The sequence below is a fragment of the Sapajus apella genome, unplaced genomic scaffold, assembly GCF_009761245.1.
Source record: "Sapajus apella isolate SASKATOON/1434 unplaced genomic scaffold, GSC_monkey_1.0 scaffold19, whole genome shotgun sequence".
In the NCBI taxonomy this organism is placed as follows: domain Eukaryota; kingdom Metazoa; phylum Chordata; class Mammalia; order Primates; family Cebidae; genus Sapajus; species Sapajus apella.
Genome location: NW_022436959.1, coordinates 16,766,397 through 16,786,442, shown reverse-complemented (window position 1 = coordinate 16,786,442; position 20,046 = coordinate 16,766,397). Strand labels below are relative to the sequence as shown.

Genomic DNA, 20,046 nt, shown 5'->3' with positions numbered 1-20,046 from the left:
ACTAGGGGCATAATATCCGCAGTGCCACAAAAAGGTATTTCTAGGTCCTCTTACTGTAGAAGACTGATGCCTAGGACACCTGCCCCCAAGAGTTTTCTCCTTTCTTTATAATTATACAATCCAAAGCCAACTTGAGAGCATCTTATCAGGAAAATCTCAAACTCATGACATGGTAATCCAAGCTTGACCCCTTCAGTTTCCTCATTATCTAGCAGAGCAGGATTTGGAGTCAGCCTAGCTAGGTCTATTTACCTTGAATTGACTACTTAAAGCTAGACCCTCACAGAAAGCTCAAGGGTCTTGCAGTGTAAAAGTATTGATTATTGTTCTTGCCAGCAATTACTAAAAGGCCTGTGTATGGAAATATTCCCTTTTCCTCTTCAGTGAAAACTTCTCTACTGAGGCCTCAGCTGACCGCTGTATATGTGCTAAGGTCAGAATCTATAGAATCCAAAATCAAGCCACAGCAGCTCACACTCTCAAACCCTGACCATTTGGCAGTCCTCTCTCACTGTCTTCTTCTTTGCTGAGGCCAGTGAGACCAGAATTTGCTTGCTAGGCTATGAGCATCTGGTTTCAGCTGAGGGCCTTGTGTGGCTAGCATTTGGTTGGAGGGCCCTGAATAGCTTACCTCCAAGGACTGTGCCTTTGCTGATGCTACGCAGGCTCTGCTTGTTTGCTGAGGTGACCAGCCCATACCTTTGCTGGGTCCCTGGCACAGTTTGCTGACTATCTAGTACGTCTAGCAATACCTCTGAAAACAGCCATTCATATTTAGACAGAGCCACCATAAACTGCAATGATTCACCAACATAAAAATACCATGATACCATGTTTTTTGAGTGGCCAGGTTAGAAAAACAATTATTTTTTAATCTAAAAAGATTGCAATATTTTTCATCAACAGCAGTTCTAGAGAGAGTTGACACTTTGGGTCTGAGTGAAAAACAAAAACAAAAAATGCTGATCCATACATGAAGGTTCAAGTCCCTGCATGAGAACCGCTCTCCCCAGGAGTGCTGAATTTCTGCTTCTCATGGATCTGGCCCAGTGTACTAGTGTCTAACATTCCCCTTAATTTAATTTCTCCACTCAAATTGCAGAACACTGCCACAGGGAATGGGTCTTTCTGTCAAGAGAAGACCAGAAGCAGAGCTGAATGTAGGATATGGTCTCTGGAAGCAGCCCAGCTTCTGAAGGCAAGGGACAAAAGAATGGACTGGGCTGGGCCACGCATGCCCAATTTCTCCTCTCAAATAGGGGCCAAAACCTAGGAGCATTACACTAAAAGGGCTGCCTAGACATAAAAGCAAATTCAGAATGAGTAGTTCCTTTCTCCCATACCATAATTATTATTATATATCAGCAAAACCTTATCATTTTGAATACAGTAAGTAATTTGGCTGAAAAACATCTGATTTGTGAAATAATTGAAAAGAAAATATTGCTATTTTATACTAACACCAAAAATATGATTTGATAAATTAGAAGATTGTTTAAATAAGTAACTTATATATACAAATCAATGTTTATTTTAAAAATGTTTTCCATTCAGAATATTCTTACGAAAAAATGACTTACAAATCATTTGATTATTTGTTTAAAAAAGTAAAATTCATAAATTGTAAATTGCCTATATTTAAATAGTTGCCTTTTCACCATGTACTTTAAATGAAAAGTAGAGGTACCAACTCTATAGAGGGTTAGGGGGATAACCCAGGTCCTTTATCAAATAGTAATATAACAGAGAACTAAATAAAACTGTAGTGCCCAGCGGAGACTACTGACGTTTGTTCTTGTGGCAGCCTCCTCTTCTCATCCAGTTGTTTTGCCCAGGGTGGGTGCCTTGCCCATGGGACTCCTCTCCAGTGTGTGTTCATTGAACACCCACTGTGTGTTGGGCAAATGCTGACCCCTCCCTTCCCCAGGTCCTCCATTGGTACTGCAGGGTATAGTTCTTTAGCCCACTGTCTCATTCCTTCTGTCAGCCAACTGATGAGGGGAATCTTATCAACTAACAAGTGATGAGATAGTAATTATTTTGAATAGCTTGTTGTTCTGTGCAGTACCAGAGTTTTCTCATCTCCTATGTAAATACACTTTAACCCAAAAGAATGAATTTATGCCTTTATTCAATAAGAGATCTTTTTTTAAAAGATACATTCCAGTTTTCCTCAACTCATTCTACAAGTACAGCCCCCTCACTGTCTTGAGATAGAATGCTGCTGGCTGGTCTGCACTGTGTTTTTCTAACTACTAAGGCACGGGAGGTTCATATAATGATACGATACCCTGTTACATTTATATGGAGCTGGCCCATTTGTTATCATCCCTATTCAGCCTACAGAACTGTGGGAAATGTACTGTAGGATTTGGAGACTAATAAATTGGCATAGTTTTCAAATTGTCTTATAAGTATACTAGAATAATAATACTATATTTGTCATAATTATACTAGAATATTCCAAAATTTATGTGCAAATTTGTGATGATTGTGTCAGGTGCTAGAATGTGACTAATTTATTGAGATCTTATCCTGAAATGTTTAAAATGAAGACTACATGATGTTTTCTTCTGTTGAACTAGGAGCTGAAGCTAATTTTATGCTGAAAATTCATCCTCTGAAGAAATATCCTGTGGATCTTTATTATCTGGTTGATGTCTCAGCATCAATGCACAATAATATAGAAAAATTAAATTATATTGGAAAAGATTTATCTAGAAAAATGCAATTTTTCACCACTGACTTTCGTATTGGATTTGGCTCGTACGTTGATAAAACAGTTTCACCATACATTAGTATCCACCCTGAAAGGATTCATAATCAATGCAGGTATCTAGGGTTTGATGTGGATATACTCAATTTTTTGCTTATAAAATCTCACTTTGTTTTTAATGTAAAGAACATACCAAATTTTATATTTTTGTATAAAATATGAATAAAAATATTTGGTGAGGTGGGGAGGTTTGTTCATATCTGAAAACATCTGAGATGTCCTGTAGATTAGGCTTTTTATATTTCTTCAAATATTTAGTCAGTTTTTATCATCAAAAGAAAAAAATCCTACCTAATGTTAGTAACTTTGAATAAACCTTCAATAATTAGTCTGCAATGTATATAAATACCTCTTTGGAAATTCTGTATTTTTATTTTTTGATTGCTCCAAAATTATTGAATTATGGTTTGATACACTTCAAAGAGTTTGTGCCCGTGTTTCATCTGTCTCTCCATCACTGTGTTGTGACTGTGAATAATGATGTCGCTTATAATGTGACTACAAAGCAAGCTCAGCTGTCACAAAGAAAGTGGGTCAAAAGATGAGAATTTGAGTGCTTAGAAAGAGCCTTTTTTCTTACCGTTTTAGAATTCTGATTCTAAATAGCATACATCCCACTATGAAAGAAGAATTAACCGTAAAAATACAATGTCACACAATATTGCCATTAGCCTGTAGAATTTTCAGAAAAGCAAATCTGTATGGATCTTTTTTAATAAAAGACTTTATCTTTCTTGTGCCTACAAATTGCTTAGATTACCTTACAATATGTATTCCAATTTACCGAAACTGCTCTGTCATCTGATGTACCAGAACAGGATTGACACATCCATTAATGGAGTTTCATAAACCTTCTTGAGGTGAATGTGCCAGAGGACTCATTCTTACTTTCTGGATATCATGGATTCTCAAAATAACTTTCATTAATTTTGATTTTTCATCAATAATTCCACCAAGCATCATTTTAAAAATTAGTGCAGTGTTAAAAACAAAACAGTAATATGATATTTCAACTAAATTTCCCAAAAACCTTTTCCAAAAGGGTTTCTCAGCTGTTCAATGATAAGAAATCACTGCACATTCTTATATTCACCTTAAAAATTCACAGTGCAGATTAAATATTGAAAGCCTTTAATTGTTCTATATTTAAAAGCACATTTAATCATCTTCATTTTTTGAATACCAAATGCTTATAGTCTTATTTCCTACTTGTACAGAAGCTGTTACCAATATCAAACTTCTCTCTAATTTTATAAGCACAGATTTTTGTCTTATAATATTTCCCTGGCACAAAAGAAGTACTCCCTTTTCACACAACTGTGCAATTTTACTGTTTAGTATTCCAGAATGCTTAAGAAAAAAGAGCAAAATTTTACAAAATTTTACACTTCTTCTTTTCCCATATAGTGACTACAATTTAGACTGTATGCCTCCACATGGATACATTCATGTGCTGTCTTTGACAGAGAACATCACTGACTTTGAGAAAGCAGTTCACAGACAGAAGATCTCTGGAAACATAGATACACCAGAAGGAAGTTTTGATGCCATGCTTCAGGCAGCAGTCTGTGAAGTAAGACGTTTTCACATTATTGAGTGTTTGCTAAGATGCAAAACTTTCAAAGAATTTGGAATTTTTATTTTCTCTGATTTGTGAAGTAAAAACATAGTGTAGAAGAATACATATCTTACTATCTCTTTTTCCTCACCAAGGTGATTCATTTTGGTGTGCATTTGGGACAGAGGGGCTAAATTTGGGGAGGGATTTAAATAGGAAAAGATAAAAAGGAAAGAGTAGGTTATGCACATGAAAATTCTTTCCAAAAGTGTTGCTTTTCGCATGGACCACAATCCAAAGAACTAGAAGTAGATGGTTATCCTCCTCACTTCAGCTTGTTCCCCTACTTTTTAATCTATCTGATTCTTTCTCCACTGGAACACTAGAAATCTCTAACGAGGAACTAGTGTGGTCACATGGCTGTGGGAAAACAGAGGATATACAAATAAAAGTTAAAGCTATTTATGCAGCAGCATTATATCCATGCACATGGTTCTAGCCTGACTTAATGTTCCTCAACTCAAACATAATGTTTACTTGAAGTAAAAACCACAGTACAGATCTATGTTATTATACAAAGTCTAATTACATGTTTATTTTTAAGAGTCATATTGGATGGCGAAAAGAAGCTAAAAGATTGCTGCTGGTGATGACAGACCAGACATCTCATCTTGCTCTTGATAGCAAATTGGCAGGCATAGTGGTGCCCAATGACGGAAACTGCCATCTGAAAAACAATGTCTACATCAAATCGACAACCATGGTAATGTAGCTGTAGCCTCTTAGTAGATATGGCTCTTTTGGCTAAAGAATAATTTTTAATTGGCAACTCAACTATTTTTGTACCAGGAAATTAACTAAAAAAGAGATACAGAACAAGGATAAGCCATGAGAGAGAGTTTATGGAGCAGTGCAATCTATAAATACTGATAAATGAAATATATCACTAAAATACTTTGACATTTTTAGTAGCTGACTCTTTGATGAATGACAAAGCACTGTGTACTTTTTGAAAATAAAAATGATATAAGATTTTACTTTTTATGTAATTCAAGGACGGGGAAAAAGCATACCTTTGCTTTATAGAAATAGACCAATTCTACAGGGTCGGTATCTACAGACATTTTAAGGAGAAAACCTCGCAGTACAATAGGCAGAAACTAAAAGGAAACCAGGGAAAAAAGGTAAGAGAGAAGAGAGTAAAACAAGGCAGGCTTTCTCTACTTTGTACTTACTTCTCTCTGCAGCTTAGCTATTTAAGGACTCTTTTTAAATCAGTGAATATCTGGCTTGCTTCCTGAGGGTTAGTATAAGCCCTGAATCATGTATTTAATATAATCACCTAGAACCACATCTCCCCTGGCATTAGCTAATTCTAGTTGTGAAGAATCAACAGCCCAAAGCATCATTTACTTTTGATGTTGACATTTATATATTCTTGCAAATGTTAAGACAGTGTTCTTAAACTTTCTCAGTTCATAAGTCCCTAGTGTCTCAGTGATTTTTTTTCCATGGCACCTATCAGCCAAAAGAAATACCTAATAGTTCTGTTTTTTGAATGGTTAAATCAAAATAACTCAACTATTTATGTCTTAACAACTTAGTAGCTCCTTAAAAATAATACAAATGTATCAAGTATAGAGAGACATGTTTCAGTTTTAGTAAGTAACTTATTAAGAGAAATTTTCAAATCCTTTAGTCAGATTGGACATTATTACCCTCATTTCTTCTTCCACGTTGATTTTCAGGTTGACCAGCTTGGCAAAAATTAATGTCATTTAAAGGAATAGGACCAAATGTAATCTGAAAACTATGAACTCCCTCCAATCAGGTTGTTCATTGGTACCTGATACATGCTGAATGTCACTGTGTTTCTCTTGAAGATTTAAATTACTTCCTGCCACCCTTGGGAGTGTGCTGCAGTGCACCAAGACACCTCACACACAGTTTGGGAATCATAGTATCAGAAGGATGAAAATGATGCTAAAATTTCTGTGGTTCCCATAGGTAAAGTTTAAATAGATCACCAGTTCATCTGCAACACCCTACCAGATTTGTTCCAAGTCTAGAGGGGCAATTGTATTACCATACAAAATGAGTTCAACTCTTGGTCATTTTAGTTTCTTGCAAGTAGTATCAAAATATAAAGATTTTAAAATGTAACTAGAGATTGAATTCAAAAATTGAAGAATTGGAGTTATTCCAATAGTATCTTTCCATTTACTAATTGTCTTCTATTCAGCCTTATTTCACTTTGACAGACCCACCTACTTCTACTTAATCATTTCTTATCTATCCTTCCTTCTATTTAACCTCTTTTGATCAGTGGTAGAGTTCTAATTTATTTATTGGGGAATAGAAGAGGGTACAGGAAGAATTATTGTATGGTAAGACAAAGAGAAGATTTTTATTTTTTAAAGAAGAAATAACAATGACATTAGTCTTAAATTGTATTATGCTTTTGAAGTTTTGCCAAGTCACTGAAGTCATTTCTCTATAATTGTATTTGAAATGATACTATTGCTCATCTAGGGAGGATTTCCTAGGCAAAGAAATGCTGTCATACTTTTAGGCAGATACCATGTTATAGAACCTTATGGAAGTAAGTTATAATTCCAGTGGAATTTTAGATAGGGCTTGGATTCTTATGACATCAGGAAATTGGATGATTACATCAAAAACTTTTTTTACCGTCTTGGTCATTGTTTCCAGTATGTAAAGGAAGGACCCTCCTACATGTCACTGCTGTTGTGTATTGAGTAATCCAGGGAATAATGTGTTTGTTAACACCTTAGAAGGATACTTTTATTTTTTTTTTTTTACCCCAGGTCTTCAAGGGATTATCTTCCTAAAAATTCTCATTCCCTTCATTTGTAGGGTCACTTCCTACACATTAGGCCAAAGAAGCTGAAGCATTTTGATCAATCCCTTGGCCAGAAATTTATATATTCAAGATGTACTGCTGCTTTGGAACCTTCTATATCTAAAGCTACCTTGACCTTGACTCTAGGCATATTTATTTGCGCATTTTAAAATGACCTCTATCCTCTCCTATTTGGCCATTATGGAGGAATTTTAAATTTTGTATAAGACAAGTAATCAAACACTTTGCTTCCTGGCTTTATCTCCAGCAGCCAATACCAGTAGCATTGAATGGTATCTAAGCTTCTTGGTTCAAGGCTCTGAACCAAGATTCCTGAGTTTTTTATTTATAAAAGGAAATAATTGATTTAAAAAAAAAAAAAACCCTTTATATGTCTAAGTTACATGGGACAGAGTTCTGTTGCTTGTATAAGTAGTTATTTCCTGGAGGTCAGTGTGAACCCTAGACAAATAACAACTGCCATTTTATTGAATATGTATTCAACTGAAAGCACTGTAGCAATCACTTTGCATACAGTTACAAATTAATTCTTACAGCAACTCTATAATGTAGTCATAATTAGCCTCCTTTTACAAACAGAAGGACTGAGGGTCAGAAACACTAAGTAAGTTGCCTGAGGATAAACAGCTAAAACATTAATAAATTGCAGACCTGGTCCCAATCCATCTCAATCTTATATTAAAATCTACATTCTTTACTTTGCCACAGTCTATTGACTGAACTATAGAAGAAAAAAATAATAATGTTCCTGTTGTCGTTCCTTCTCTTTCTGGTTGCAGTCTTACTTACGAAAGTATAACCCAGATGATTTGACTTACATAAGTTATAAAACAATACATAAAATAATTTATATTTACACATTGCGATATTTGTCTATGGTTGCTGGCGAATGATGTTACACTATTGAATAAATTCCATTTTCCACTGATTTTTCTTCAAGATCAAGTGCCAGAATTAAAAAAAACTTTAGCAGTAGTATAGTTTCATAATTTATCCAGTAATAATGACAATGAGGTGTGACAGTCTATTTAAAATGGCAAATGCTAATACAAAAATTATTAATGGCATAGAAGATAGATTATTAATACTGAGGGTCTGGAATTTCACCCTGTCTCCCCACCCAGCTTCCCCAGGGCTATTTCCACCGTGAGTCAGAGCCCTCCCAGAAACTGTTCACCCAGCCCTTGGCAGAGGCCAAGAATAGCATCAGGATCTTCAGAAACAATGAAAGGAGACCAAGAAACAACTACGTGGAGGTCATCCAATGAACCTTATCAATGGGATTTTCAGATGTTGATGTGACTCACAGTTTTAAATAGAGAGAATCAAATTGGCAAGATCCTACCGAATTCCTATTTTATGTACTAGTGCATGCCATATAGTCACTAGTATTTACTAGTTTAGGCTTGGTGTTTTTCTATGCAGCCTTTTATGTATGCCTCATCACATTATGGCCAGCGATTTTTTTTATCCCTTCTATCACGTGACTTCTCAGAATCCCCTTACTGCTGGCTTCGTAGTTCATTCCTTTCCCTGCAGCCTTGTTTGGGTAGACTAGCTGCCGAATAGCTCAGCATCGCATAGTGTCTAAGCAGATTGCAGAAGGCACACTAGGCATTACTCAACAGCTTTGCTTTCTCATGGGCAAAAACATTCAACACCGTGCCTCTCCTCATGCAACTTTAATATGTACTTGACTTTTAAGTATGCCATTGAGGAAGCTTTCTTTTTGCTGTGAATCTTAACTATTTGGAATTACACTTAATTTTCCAGGACTACAGATGAATAAAGAGAGCTTAAGAAGCCAGTTACTAATGTAATCTGTAACTTTGCTACCCGAGTTAACAAATGTTCAAATAGCTATTATATTTATTCCTTTTTTCTGAAAGGGATATTTCTGACATATTCAAAGTCTGGAAGACATTTATAACTAATGCTGAGATCAGACAGAATTCCATGCAAGGAGATAATTGTGATGTTTTAGTAAAGAGATCTGTTAATTTTGTTTGCTGTTCCCTGACAAAGACATGACCTTTTCAGCTTCAGAATATGTTAAATCTCTCTCTTTTTCTGCTTCTCAGCTTCCTTGTCTTAGGCACATACTAATAAAAATGCAAATTCATTTTACACTTATTTTGTGCCAGGTATGGAATACAACTAGAAAGTTTTAAACACATGTGCAGCTTTTAAAAACTATTGTTACATCTTTTGGGGAATTTAAAAACTATAAAGTGCCTGAGTTCAGCTTGTTGAATGATCTGCTGCAAATTGTAAACACCATGAGAACATTTCAATAATAATTTTATAGGAGAACTAATTTGAATGTTTCTCATATTCTCAAAAAAGGTGGCCTGGAAAGGATCTCGGCAAACAATATTTAGTTGGAATTGTCTTAATTGAAAGCAAAATTGCATGTAGAAATCACCTGTGCCAGACTCAAAGTGGCCCGGCTCTGCTTGCATAATACCTTTTAAATGGTATTGCAAAAGTGACACAATAAAATTCAAATTTGATAAAAATGTTAATGGAATGGAATATTCTCATTAAATTAGATGTTTTAGGTAAGTCATACGGAAGCAGAAAGCTTTTTGTTGCCATTATTATTGAAAAACTTACAAAAAATCAATGCATGACCTTCTTTAGTAAATAAAGTATCGTGATTACAACTGATGTCAACTTTGACAGGGGCCACAAACTCAAACATCTCCAGGGCCAGGTAAGAGAGACGAGCAAGTGACATAGGTCAAGGAAAGCACATCCAAGAGCATATCTTGCCTTTAGGAACGGCCTCCAAATGTCTGTTATGAAGTAGTCTTTTGGTGAAAACTGTCTTTCTTGAGCAGACCTATGGTGTTTGTCTCTTCATGTTCATTTAACACCATTCAACATTCCAGTGAAATGTAGATATTGCTTTACTTCTATTTTATAAATGAGGAGGAAAAGGGTGCTAAAGGGATCAGAATCTTGTCTGGAGTCACACACCCCTACATAGCCGTGTCCATCGCTGACACTAAGCTTTGTGACATGAACCGCTACTCATCATTCCTCTGAATAATTACAGAATGATAAGTGAAAGGCTTTACACAAGTTAACCTATTTAATTTTCACCATCTGAATGGTAGATACTAGCTTTTATACCTGCTTTATACCTGTGGAAACTGGATTCCAGAAAGGTTCAGACAGCTGCCCAGTGTCACATAGCTAGTAACTGCAGAGCCAGCAGTTGACACCCAGGTGATCTGTCTCCAGAGCCCCTGCTGGTGGTGTGGTTCTCAGCTGCAGTGATTTTACCCTTCAGAGGACATTTTCATGTCCCAAGACATTTTGGCTGTCATAACTAGGGAAAGAGAGTGCTACTGGCAACTATTGGGTAGAGACCAGGATCATGTTAAACATCCTACAATGCACAGGACAGCCCCTTTGTCAAATAAAAAATACATCCAGCCCAAACTGTCAATAGCACCACTCTCAAGAAACCCTGGTCAGTGCAGTTATCATGGTACAACTATGTAGATAAAAGATTTATTATTGGGACAGACATTGACTGACATGTCATTTAAAGTTTCATCTCTAAATAAATCTCTATTTGATTACTACTATGCTGTTTACCTCTTTCCTCTAAAAAATCATGTAGATAATTGAGGTTGTTATTTAAGTTGTTTGGTTTTTATATCTTATTACAATATTCCATATTAAAATTCTATATTCTATTCTAAAAATTTATATTTGAATCTCACTTGTATAAAGAGAAACTTAAATGTGTTTTTAAATCCATCTAGATATGCACATTATTAAAATTCTACCATACATCAGTACACAGTTATCTCTATCCAAAATTGCTCCCAAAGAATCTTTCTTACCTCTTTTTTCCTTCTGACATTTATAAGTTACTTCCCATAGCCTTAATTACTTAACAGCTGTCTTGGCATATCGCTTTGCTTCTCTCTTTTACCCCTGACATGCTTGTTATCTCTATTAATTATTTTCAGAGTTAACAGAAACAATGTGTAATGGGTTAGACAGAGAGGGAGTTGGAGTTCAGGAGCAGTAAAATCACCAGAACAGGAGAGTTGGCTGAGAGGGAGTGTGTCTCCTGCCAGTGAAGTAAAAGACATAAGAGATAAAACACTTTTCTGAAGATAGGCTGTTTCATGAAGGGAAGGGGAAGGGGCTTAGGCAATGGCCATTAGTCCACAGGTCTCCTGTCAACATTGGTTTATTTAAACATCTGTTATCAATTTGTAATTTTTAAAAATCTGCTTTGAGGTACTTGGAATTTTCTTTTAAAAGAGGTATCTCTCTAGGATTCAAAAAAAGTCTGTTTTTGTAAGCTTGAAAAATCGACTTATCTTTGTAACAAGCTTCTGACCAAACTAGAACTTTCTAGATTTAAATGTTGTATACATTTGGTCAAAGTGACTTCCTGTTTTTGGAGAGGGGAAGAGATTAAGAAGTCTTCAAAAGCTGCTTACATCTTAGAGTGTCATTTAAATATTGATTTTATGTGAGTTAAGGAAAACCTGGTTAAAAACATGGATTACATTTTCCTTAAAATACAAATGTTTCTAAAAACTAAGAAGGGTGAATGGTTGGCAAGATGTGACTATCTTTTGTCAAAGCAAAAATACTTGAAAAGTAGTTGTTACCATTTAAAAAATTTTCCAATACAGCTAGATTTACCTTGCCTCTAACTTGTTCTCTGTATTCACTAGCATTATGCAAACTGCCATAAATATATTTTAAGATTATGCTTTTTATTAGGAACAAGGAATAAGAATTTAGCTGGCAGAATTTGGATTTTTGCAGCTTTTTTCAGTTACTTTAAAATTATATTCTTAAGAATTGCTGTGAGAAAACTTTTCTTATGCAGACCCACGTGTTAATACTTTTTAAGCTTCTTCATAAGTTGGTTTCATATCACATGTAAAGCCAACTCATGAAAATTTGATTTGTTTCTATCACAATTATAGATGATAGAGAAATAAAGTGTTATTTGTTACTTAGAACTTACATTATAAGTGAAACTAGTTAATTTAGCTCTTTTACCAAGTACACATAGAGAAATGTTTACCAAGATAGTTTAACCAGATTTTTCCTTTAATAAAATACAGTTAATATTGGAGAGTTCAGTGGGAAACAAAAACTATGGAGTAATTTGAACTTAAATGGTATGATACTAATTGGGCTCAGTTACATACTAATCTTTGGCTTATGCCAAAAGGCACCGAAGAATGAGGAGAGACTACCAGTGAACTTTTACATCTCTCTGTTAGGTATCTCATTATAAACTTGTTATTTGAGACAATCATCTTAATTTCTGGAAGACTATTTATAGAAAAAAAAATACCAATAGTATATCTAACTATATAAGTGTAGATAGCAATTTATGTAATCATCAGATTTCTCATGTTCTCTAAATTTCATTCTCATTTTCCTACTCTTCTCTAACTTTCTCATTACCACAAAGAATGGCACAGTTGGCACTACATAAATTTTATTTGTCAAAGTAAAGCAGGTATAAAAGATATCATACAACAAAAATATTGAATATAGTAAGTTGAGAAATCTGTAATCTGTACCTTGTATAAGCAGTTGGAAATAAGAATCAGAATTGCTATTACTTTTGAGCACTTACTGCCTGCAAGAAAATACACTAAATAGTTCACATACTGTTGTCATCTTTTTAATCTTGCCAGCAATCGTGGAAGGCAAGTATCATTCATGCGTTACCGAGGATGGAACTGAGAACTTTTGTTGTAAGGTGACAAACCTAGGACTTCAGTACAGGATTTTCTTCTTCTAAAGAGAGTTTATGCTATATCATGTTATATATCAAATGTGTATATATAGGTATATGTGGATGTTTGAAGGTGTATGTATATATATATATATATATGTTTATAGGTATACACACATACATGCATATATATTTACAGTTCAGTATTTGTTACAGAATTTCACCTTAGAATGTGATTGTCAGTAATGCGTCTCTATTTCTGAATATTAAATTCTCTGTCAGTTACATCACTTGGAGTCCAATGTTAATCTACAGAGATGCTGATCACTCTTTGTTAGTTATGTTGCAATCAGCTCTCTTCATCTTTTTAAGTTACAGGTTTTTATGGGACTTTTGTATATAAAATATTTTAATACATGGATATTGATATTATGTTTTTTAAAAAATGTCAATGTCTCTAGTAAAACCATAACCCTTCCCAGGTACATTTTTATGTAAGTCATACAGTTTTCTTAATAGATGTTTGAATATGCATAGGAGCTGTGAAATTTCACTCCCTTCTTTATTTCATTATTCATTACAGGAACATCCCTCACTAGGCCAACTTTCAGAAAAATTAATAGACAACAACATTAATGTCATTTTTGCAGTTCAAGGACAACAATTTTATTGGTATAAGGTATGTTAACTCCAAAAATGTGAAAATTAAAATTTTTTCATTGGTAATTGAAATTAAGAGGGTTCTTTAGAGCCATAGATAAGGACTCTGGAATTATTATACTTTGTACAATCTAAATTCTATATTGTATTACTAAAGTATCATTTACAATGTCTTAACTTAGCATTTCAGTATAATTTCTATTTAGGTTTGTAACATCTAGAACTAAATCTGAGAATTGTATTTGATACAGTTGAGGTCAGCCTGATGCTTAGGGTGGTCTCAAATGTGACAACAGTAGAGAAGACTCACCAGGCAAAAAGTAGTTCACAATCCATCTCTGCATCTTGCATGTCCAGATTCCTTCTTATTTTGGTCCATGAGCATATCCTCATGATAGGTTAAAACTAGAGACTATCAGCTTAATTCTCCATAGCACTGACACACCTAGCTTTGGTCTAGGTCATTGAATAATGGACCAAAAGGGGCCATTGAAGTGGCTGAGCTAATCAAAGCCTTCACACGTAAGAATAATCTTGGTGGTGTCCAGAGTCCTTTGGACCAGGTGAGACCCTCAAGCAAAATTAGCAGCTGTGTCACACTGGAGGTGCCACGGACCCCCCCAGCATAGACTGTTTCTCTATGACCCTGCTGTAGCTTTCTTTTCACAATCTTTAAGGCTCTTTTTTCCTAGAAACTCTCTTGTTTCCTTTTCATGAAGCTATGACACCCTAATTTTCATTGCACGTCTCTGTTCACTTGGTCTCCTTCATCTCCTTTGCTATCTTTGCTTCTACCATCTATTCCCTAATTGTACATCCCTCCTCAGTGGCCAGTCCCAGTGCCCTGTACTGATTTTTTAAAACTGCAGAGAAATTACATTTTCATTTGGCTTCAACAAATACTTGAATGCATTTGCATATGCCACAGCTGGTGTTCCTTCTACCAGTTTCCCTATTACCTTCCTACTTTATCATCTGAAAGTACTACTTTAATCATACCACTTCTTCCCTTAGAAATCTATGGTGAAACTTTGCTTATTTCTTTATTCATTTTGTGTAAATTTATGGAGTGCAAGTGCAAGTTTGTTACAGGCATAGATTGTATAGTGGTGAAGTCAGGGCTTTTAGGGTATCTGTCACTCGAATAGCACACATCGTACCCATTAAGTGATTTCTTATCATCCACTCCCCGTCCCAGGCCCTCATCCTTTTGAGTCTCCATTATCTATCATTCCACATCATGTATACATATTATTTAGCTCCCACTTATAGGTGAGAACATGTGGTGTTTTTCTTTCTGTGTCTGACTTAGTGAAACTTTATTTAATTTCCTGTTTTCTCAAATTTATATACCATGGAACCACTTTTTAAGGTAACAACAAACTAACATCTGCAGAAGTAGGACTCTGGCCAAAGTTAACTGGCTCAAACCACTTTATTAACCACAGTAACAGCTTCCACTTATTGGGTACTTAACTATTGTCAGGCATTGAGTTTGTAGACATTTATTAAACTAATCCTCTTAGTAACTCATAAAAATGAGGGCAGACATCTTAATATGCCCATTTTAAAGATGAGGAGTCATATTTAGGGAGGTTAAATGTTTGCCCAAGGGTTTCTAACAACCCAAATCCTGTGCTCTTAATGGCTAAGCTTAATAGTTGACTGAAATACTGTGCAGCTTTTTACAGCTTTTGCGTCCTCTTTGCTGTTCCGCTAACATTATTTCTTGATAGCATTATTGGCTTTAGCAGTTTCTTCCTATTCTTTTTAAAATGTGCCACTAACTGTAAAACCATAAAACCAAGTTTATTATTAATTGAATTATGTGCAAAGTCAGAATCAACTGGCTCCAAAGCCTGGGAAGCTCCAGCATGAGCCCCATGCATGCCCCTGTAGTCTTCTCCTTTTGACTACCTAGAGAACTTTTTTATCAATCGATAAAAAACGACCTGATAGCTGAGCTCTGTAATCCACCCTCCATCTGGCTGCCAGGATGATCTGTTGAAATCACAAGGTCAACAGTACTCCCTTGAGTAAAATTTTTAAGTGGTGCCCTCTGAATTAGAGGACCAAGTGTCAAAGTTGGCACATGAAGCCACGTGGTCTCTGCTTGCCTTTTTGGCCTTATTGCCCCACTGTTCCTTGCCTTGCAGGAATCCTTCTCATGCCTCCAGCCATGCTTCTAATCCTCCTGTGTACAAGCATTCAATCAGGCTGTTTCTTTCCTCTGTGCCTTTGTTCTTGCTGCGTACCTTCGCTTCTCATGTCTGGAAGCCCTTCTCCCTCCTTACTTTATTAACTCCTACTCATTCTTTAAGATATGCCTTATAAGTCACCTCCTCCAAGAGACAGTCCTTGGCAACCTTCCCCAGCTATGAAATGCTTGCCAAGTATCCCTCTCATTAGGGTCTGTGCATATCACTTTTGTTTCTCATGTTCAAATGTACAGTGTTTAGTGAAATTGTCATTTATATACTGTGAGAATCTTAAGGGTACAACTGTGTGACCTAGTGATTTAGCATCTCCAAAGTGGTATACAGTAGGAGCTCAACAAAAATCTAATAAATGAATTTTTTGACCCTATAAATGGTAGAGTTTTCCCTATGGCTTGAGGTACCAAATTATTAATGTCTAAGTAATGGTTGGCATACAGCAGGAACTTAATGATACTTGTGAATAGAATAAAATGCAAGAATTAATGGATTTCAAAACTTTTTACTATCTGATTTCCTACAAGTAAGTGCCATTTAGTCAGATTGGCCTTTTTTCTATATTTGCTTCATCTACAATTCGAGTAGACCTTTAAGCCTTCGTTCATTCTCCCTAAAAATACCTATGGTCTTCTCTGTAATTAATAAGCAACATCCATTAAGAACACATACTCCATGAAGTTTCCACTTGTGACTATGAGTTTTCCTAACTAAAGAAGTTTTGGGAAATGCTGCATTAAACAGTGTTAAATCATTTCCAAACTGCAGGCCTACTCTGAACCTTTTAATTTGCAAATGTGCACTTTATGTTTTTAAGTGGAAGAAGCCATATGCAGAACTTCTCAAACTTTTTTTTTGTAGGTTTAAAATCTTTTGGGGTTACAGTTCATGGAAGGCACTTGGGAGATGCTCATCTACACTTCGACTGGAATTTTAGTCGTCATGTACAGTGATTTCAGATACACACACATAGTCATGCACATGTACAGACACACACAACCACTATATGGGTATATGTTCTAACTGCTCTACTAGGTTGCTTATATTTTTCTTGTGTCTTATATGCTTTCATTCACGGATAACTACAAAAATATTTAATATGTGTTGGTTGCTAAACCATTGCATACTATTGTCATTGTTTAAATGCTACTGATATGTTTTATAGGATCTTCTACCCCTCTTGCCGGGCACCGTTGCTGGTGAAATAGAAGCAAAGTCTGCAAACCTCAATAATTTGGTAGTGGAAGCCTATAAGGTATGTATATATTATATACAATTTTTAAAATAAACTGTTCACCCCAATTTATGTGGCAAGGTACAAAGTGGTGCCATGTCATCTTGAGAGGAGAAGTAGAAAGCATATTAGATTAGGAATTAGGAATCTGAAGTTCATCCCTGGTCCTACCACTAACTAGCTTTCTGCTTTGGGAAAGTCATTTCTGCTTTCTTTACCTCACTTGTCTCATTGGTAATCAACTAAGATTGGGCTAAAGGCTATCTAAATTTCCTTCCACATCCAATGCTCAGTGAATCATGAAATCATGGCTATAGACTGTACTTTATTACCATGAAATTGCATCATTTCCTATGCCATAATGATAAAGTAGAAGTTCACGGTTACATAAATCAATAATCTGCCAGGGAAGTTGAACTATCTGGGATATAACAATTATTAAGAGGACTCTGTTGGAGTCTTTATGATCAACCACTTGATTGTTCAACAATTATTTTAGTGGTTTTATCAAAAGAGTTTGATGAAAAGAATCACCTTAGTAGATATTCTATTTTCTTGAGTTGATGGTTGTATGCTGTCATCAGTCCTATGAAGAGTGAATGCTTCAATGCAAAGAATTTAAAGAAACATCTGTTCTTTCAACCTGGGTCATTCCTAGATAGAACATCCTCCGTTAAAATGTTGCGATAATAGTGACTGCTACTTTTTTACCACTAATATCCAGTCACTTTCCATACCTGATCTCATTCAGTTCTCACACCTGACCTGTAAGGCAGGTGGTTAGTACTCCCATTGTATATTAGTAGAAACCAAGAGTCAGGAAAGTGAAACAATTCATCAAAGATTCCTCAACTAATAAGCAGAAGAAAGTGGAATCAGAATCCAGGTGTTCCTCTACTTCCAGCCTCAGGTGCTTCCTCCTGTGCAATACCACCTGTTTTTCTTTGTTTTACAGGGTGTCAAAAGATATGCTTTATGCTACCTTGACTTTACCAGTCAACTATAAAGTCTCATTTTCCCAAATTCTCTGACTCCCCTCCTGACACATAAAGCTTAATAGTTAAATTGTAGCACAAAAATATTTCTTTAGCAGCTTTATATGACAGAAGCATTTTCCATATTTTAAGTGTCAAGATTTACCCGTTGTGATGATATATGTGTTATCAATATTTAATTAAACTTTATCATAAAATATAAGTATTACTGGATTAAAAATGACTATTTTGTTAACAGACTGAGAAATATCTTTGAAGGACTCAAAATGCAGTCATGGAAATATGTAAAAAAACAGAACGATTTGAATGAAAATAATCTAATCCTTCAGTATTTCTTATTTCAAATATAATTGGGTCATTATGTGGAAACACTGTTTTTATTCATCCTTTTATAAAAAGAGACTCTTTGATCTAGTTAAAATTAAATCTATGATTTAATAAGCTTGACTCTGTTGCTTACATTTGAAACTACTATCATATGTAATTTAAAAAAATAATGTCTCTGCAGAAACTCATTTCAGAAGTGAAAGTTCAGGTGGAAAACCAGGTACAAGGCGTCTATTTTAACGTTACCGCCATCTGTCCAGATGGGTCCAGAAAGCCAGGCATGGATGGATGCAGAAATGTGACAAGCAATGATGAAGTATGTGGGTGTGCATTTTACCCTTTTAAAATAAATTAAGTTGTCTGGCATACTTTCTTACAGAAAAATCAAACCATTCTGAAAAATTTTACTTACTATTGGCTCTAAGTATCATATTTATACTTCGAGGTAACTTTTGTTGTTCCTCCTCAAATTTCCTATTTTAGTTCAGTTGATCTCTCCAAATCTCAGGTTTTAATACGTATATGTGTGTGTGATATTAAACAATTATTTATCAATAGTAACTTTAAACTTAGGTGTCATGACCAGTATAAATTAGGAAATCACATATCCTCAAATAAGTAGTGTCTATGTTTATAATAATGGTAATGCCTTTTCGGTTACATATTCACAAATTCTCAAAATAAATGTGAAATTGAGAGTCATATAACATAGAAAAGAATGGGAATGCTAGAGCAGTTGAAAAAGGCTAAGAATTCCAAATCTTTCACTCTGTGATTTCCTCAAAACACTCATAATTATCTAAATTATCTAAAAAGAAGTAGAGAAATTTGTTAAGACCAATACAAAATAAGAAGAGTCATCATTTACCAAAAAAGGATTGGGATGTAAAGAAGACAGACCCAGCTTGTAACAGTATCAGGAAACAGCAGCAGAGGAGATAGAGGTTCCCCAAGGACTGGCACAATAGAGACAGTAACACGGAGAAATATACCCGTTAAGGGACTCTTCGCTGGGTGAAGTGATTTTGGGTGAGTCACTGACCACATGACATTCCTTGTCTCATTTTTTAAATGAATGACTTGGACTAGAAGATTTCCAACCCCTTTTCTGCTAAGGTTTTATCATGATTAATTATGTAATGTCATGCTATAGAAAATAAAGAAAAAGTTATTGAAAGTGATAGAAGATTATAAAATTGAATAAAAGAGAATCCTCTCTGCTTTTTAGTAGAATATGTTTTTTTATCTTAGGAATTTTAGAGCTGTATATTTTAAATTAATTATTGCAAGTTTCAAATTCTGTAGTTTCTTCTATAATCACTTTCCTTGGATTTTGTTCAAAAGACATCATACACTAGTGTGCAAAATGCACTTTTGCTTTTCATTAAAACTACAGAGAAAACTTTTTACTAACAAATATAGCACTAAGTTACTTTATGAAAAAATGGTTACTCTCTAAGAAAGTTATTTTCTTCAAAATCTCATTTTGGAAGAATGGTTTTTCTTACCTTTTACATTTTTTCTTTTCATTTGCTTATATATCATCTTTCCTTCACTTTAAATTGAGTGGTATAAATAGTTTAACTATCAGGAATAATCATATAACCTCTTAATTACAGAAACCCCAGGGTTTGATCTGTTAGAGATGGCAATGACCACATT

At 35.1% G+C, this 20,046-nt stretch overlaps 1 protein-coding gene and 1 non-coding gene across 3 annotated transcripts in view; both read left to right on the top strand.

Moving 5' to 3' along the window:
• The window catches only part of ITGB8 (integrin subunit beta 8), a 79,190-nt gene that overhangs the window by 46,610 nt on the left and 12,534 nt on the right, over nt 1-20,046 (top strand). For both annotated transcript variants that reach the window (XM_032287030.1, XM_032287031.1), the window contains 6 exons: nt 2,586-2,832; nt 4,184-4,349; nt 4,939-5,097; nt 13,539-13,634; nt 16,994-17,083; nt 18,566-18,700. In XM_032287030.1, coding sequence (XP_032142921.1) covers nt 2,586-2,832; nt 4,184-4,349; nt 4,939-5,097; nt 13,539-13,634; nt 16,994-17,083; nt 18,566-18,700 — 893 coding nt within the window. The remainder of the gene's footprint in view (nt 1-2,585; nt 2,833-4,183; nt 4,350-4,938; nt 5,098-13,538; nt 13,635-16,993; nt 17,084-18,565; nt 18,701-20,046) is intronic.
• LOC116557633 lies at nt 876-943 on the top strand. Its single transcript, XR_004271615.1, has one exon. It is a non-coding gene; the product is annotated as a small nucleolar RNA SNORD56 (small nucleolar RNA).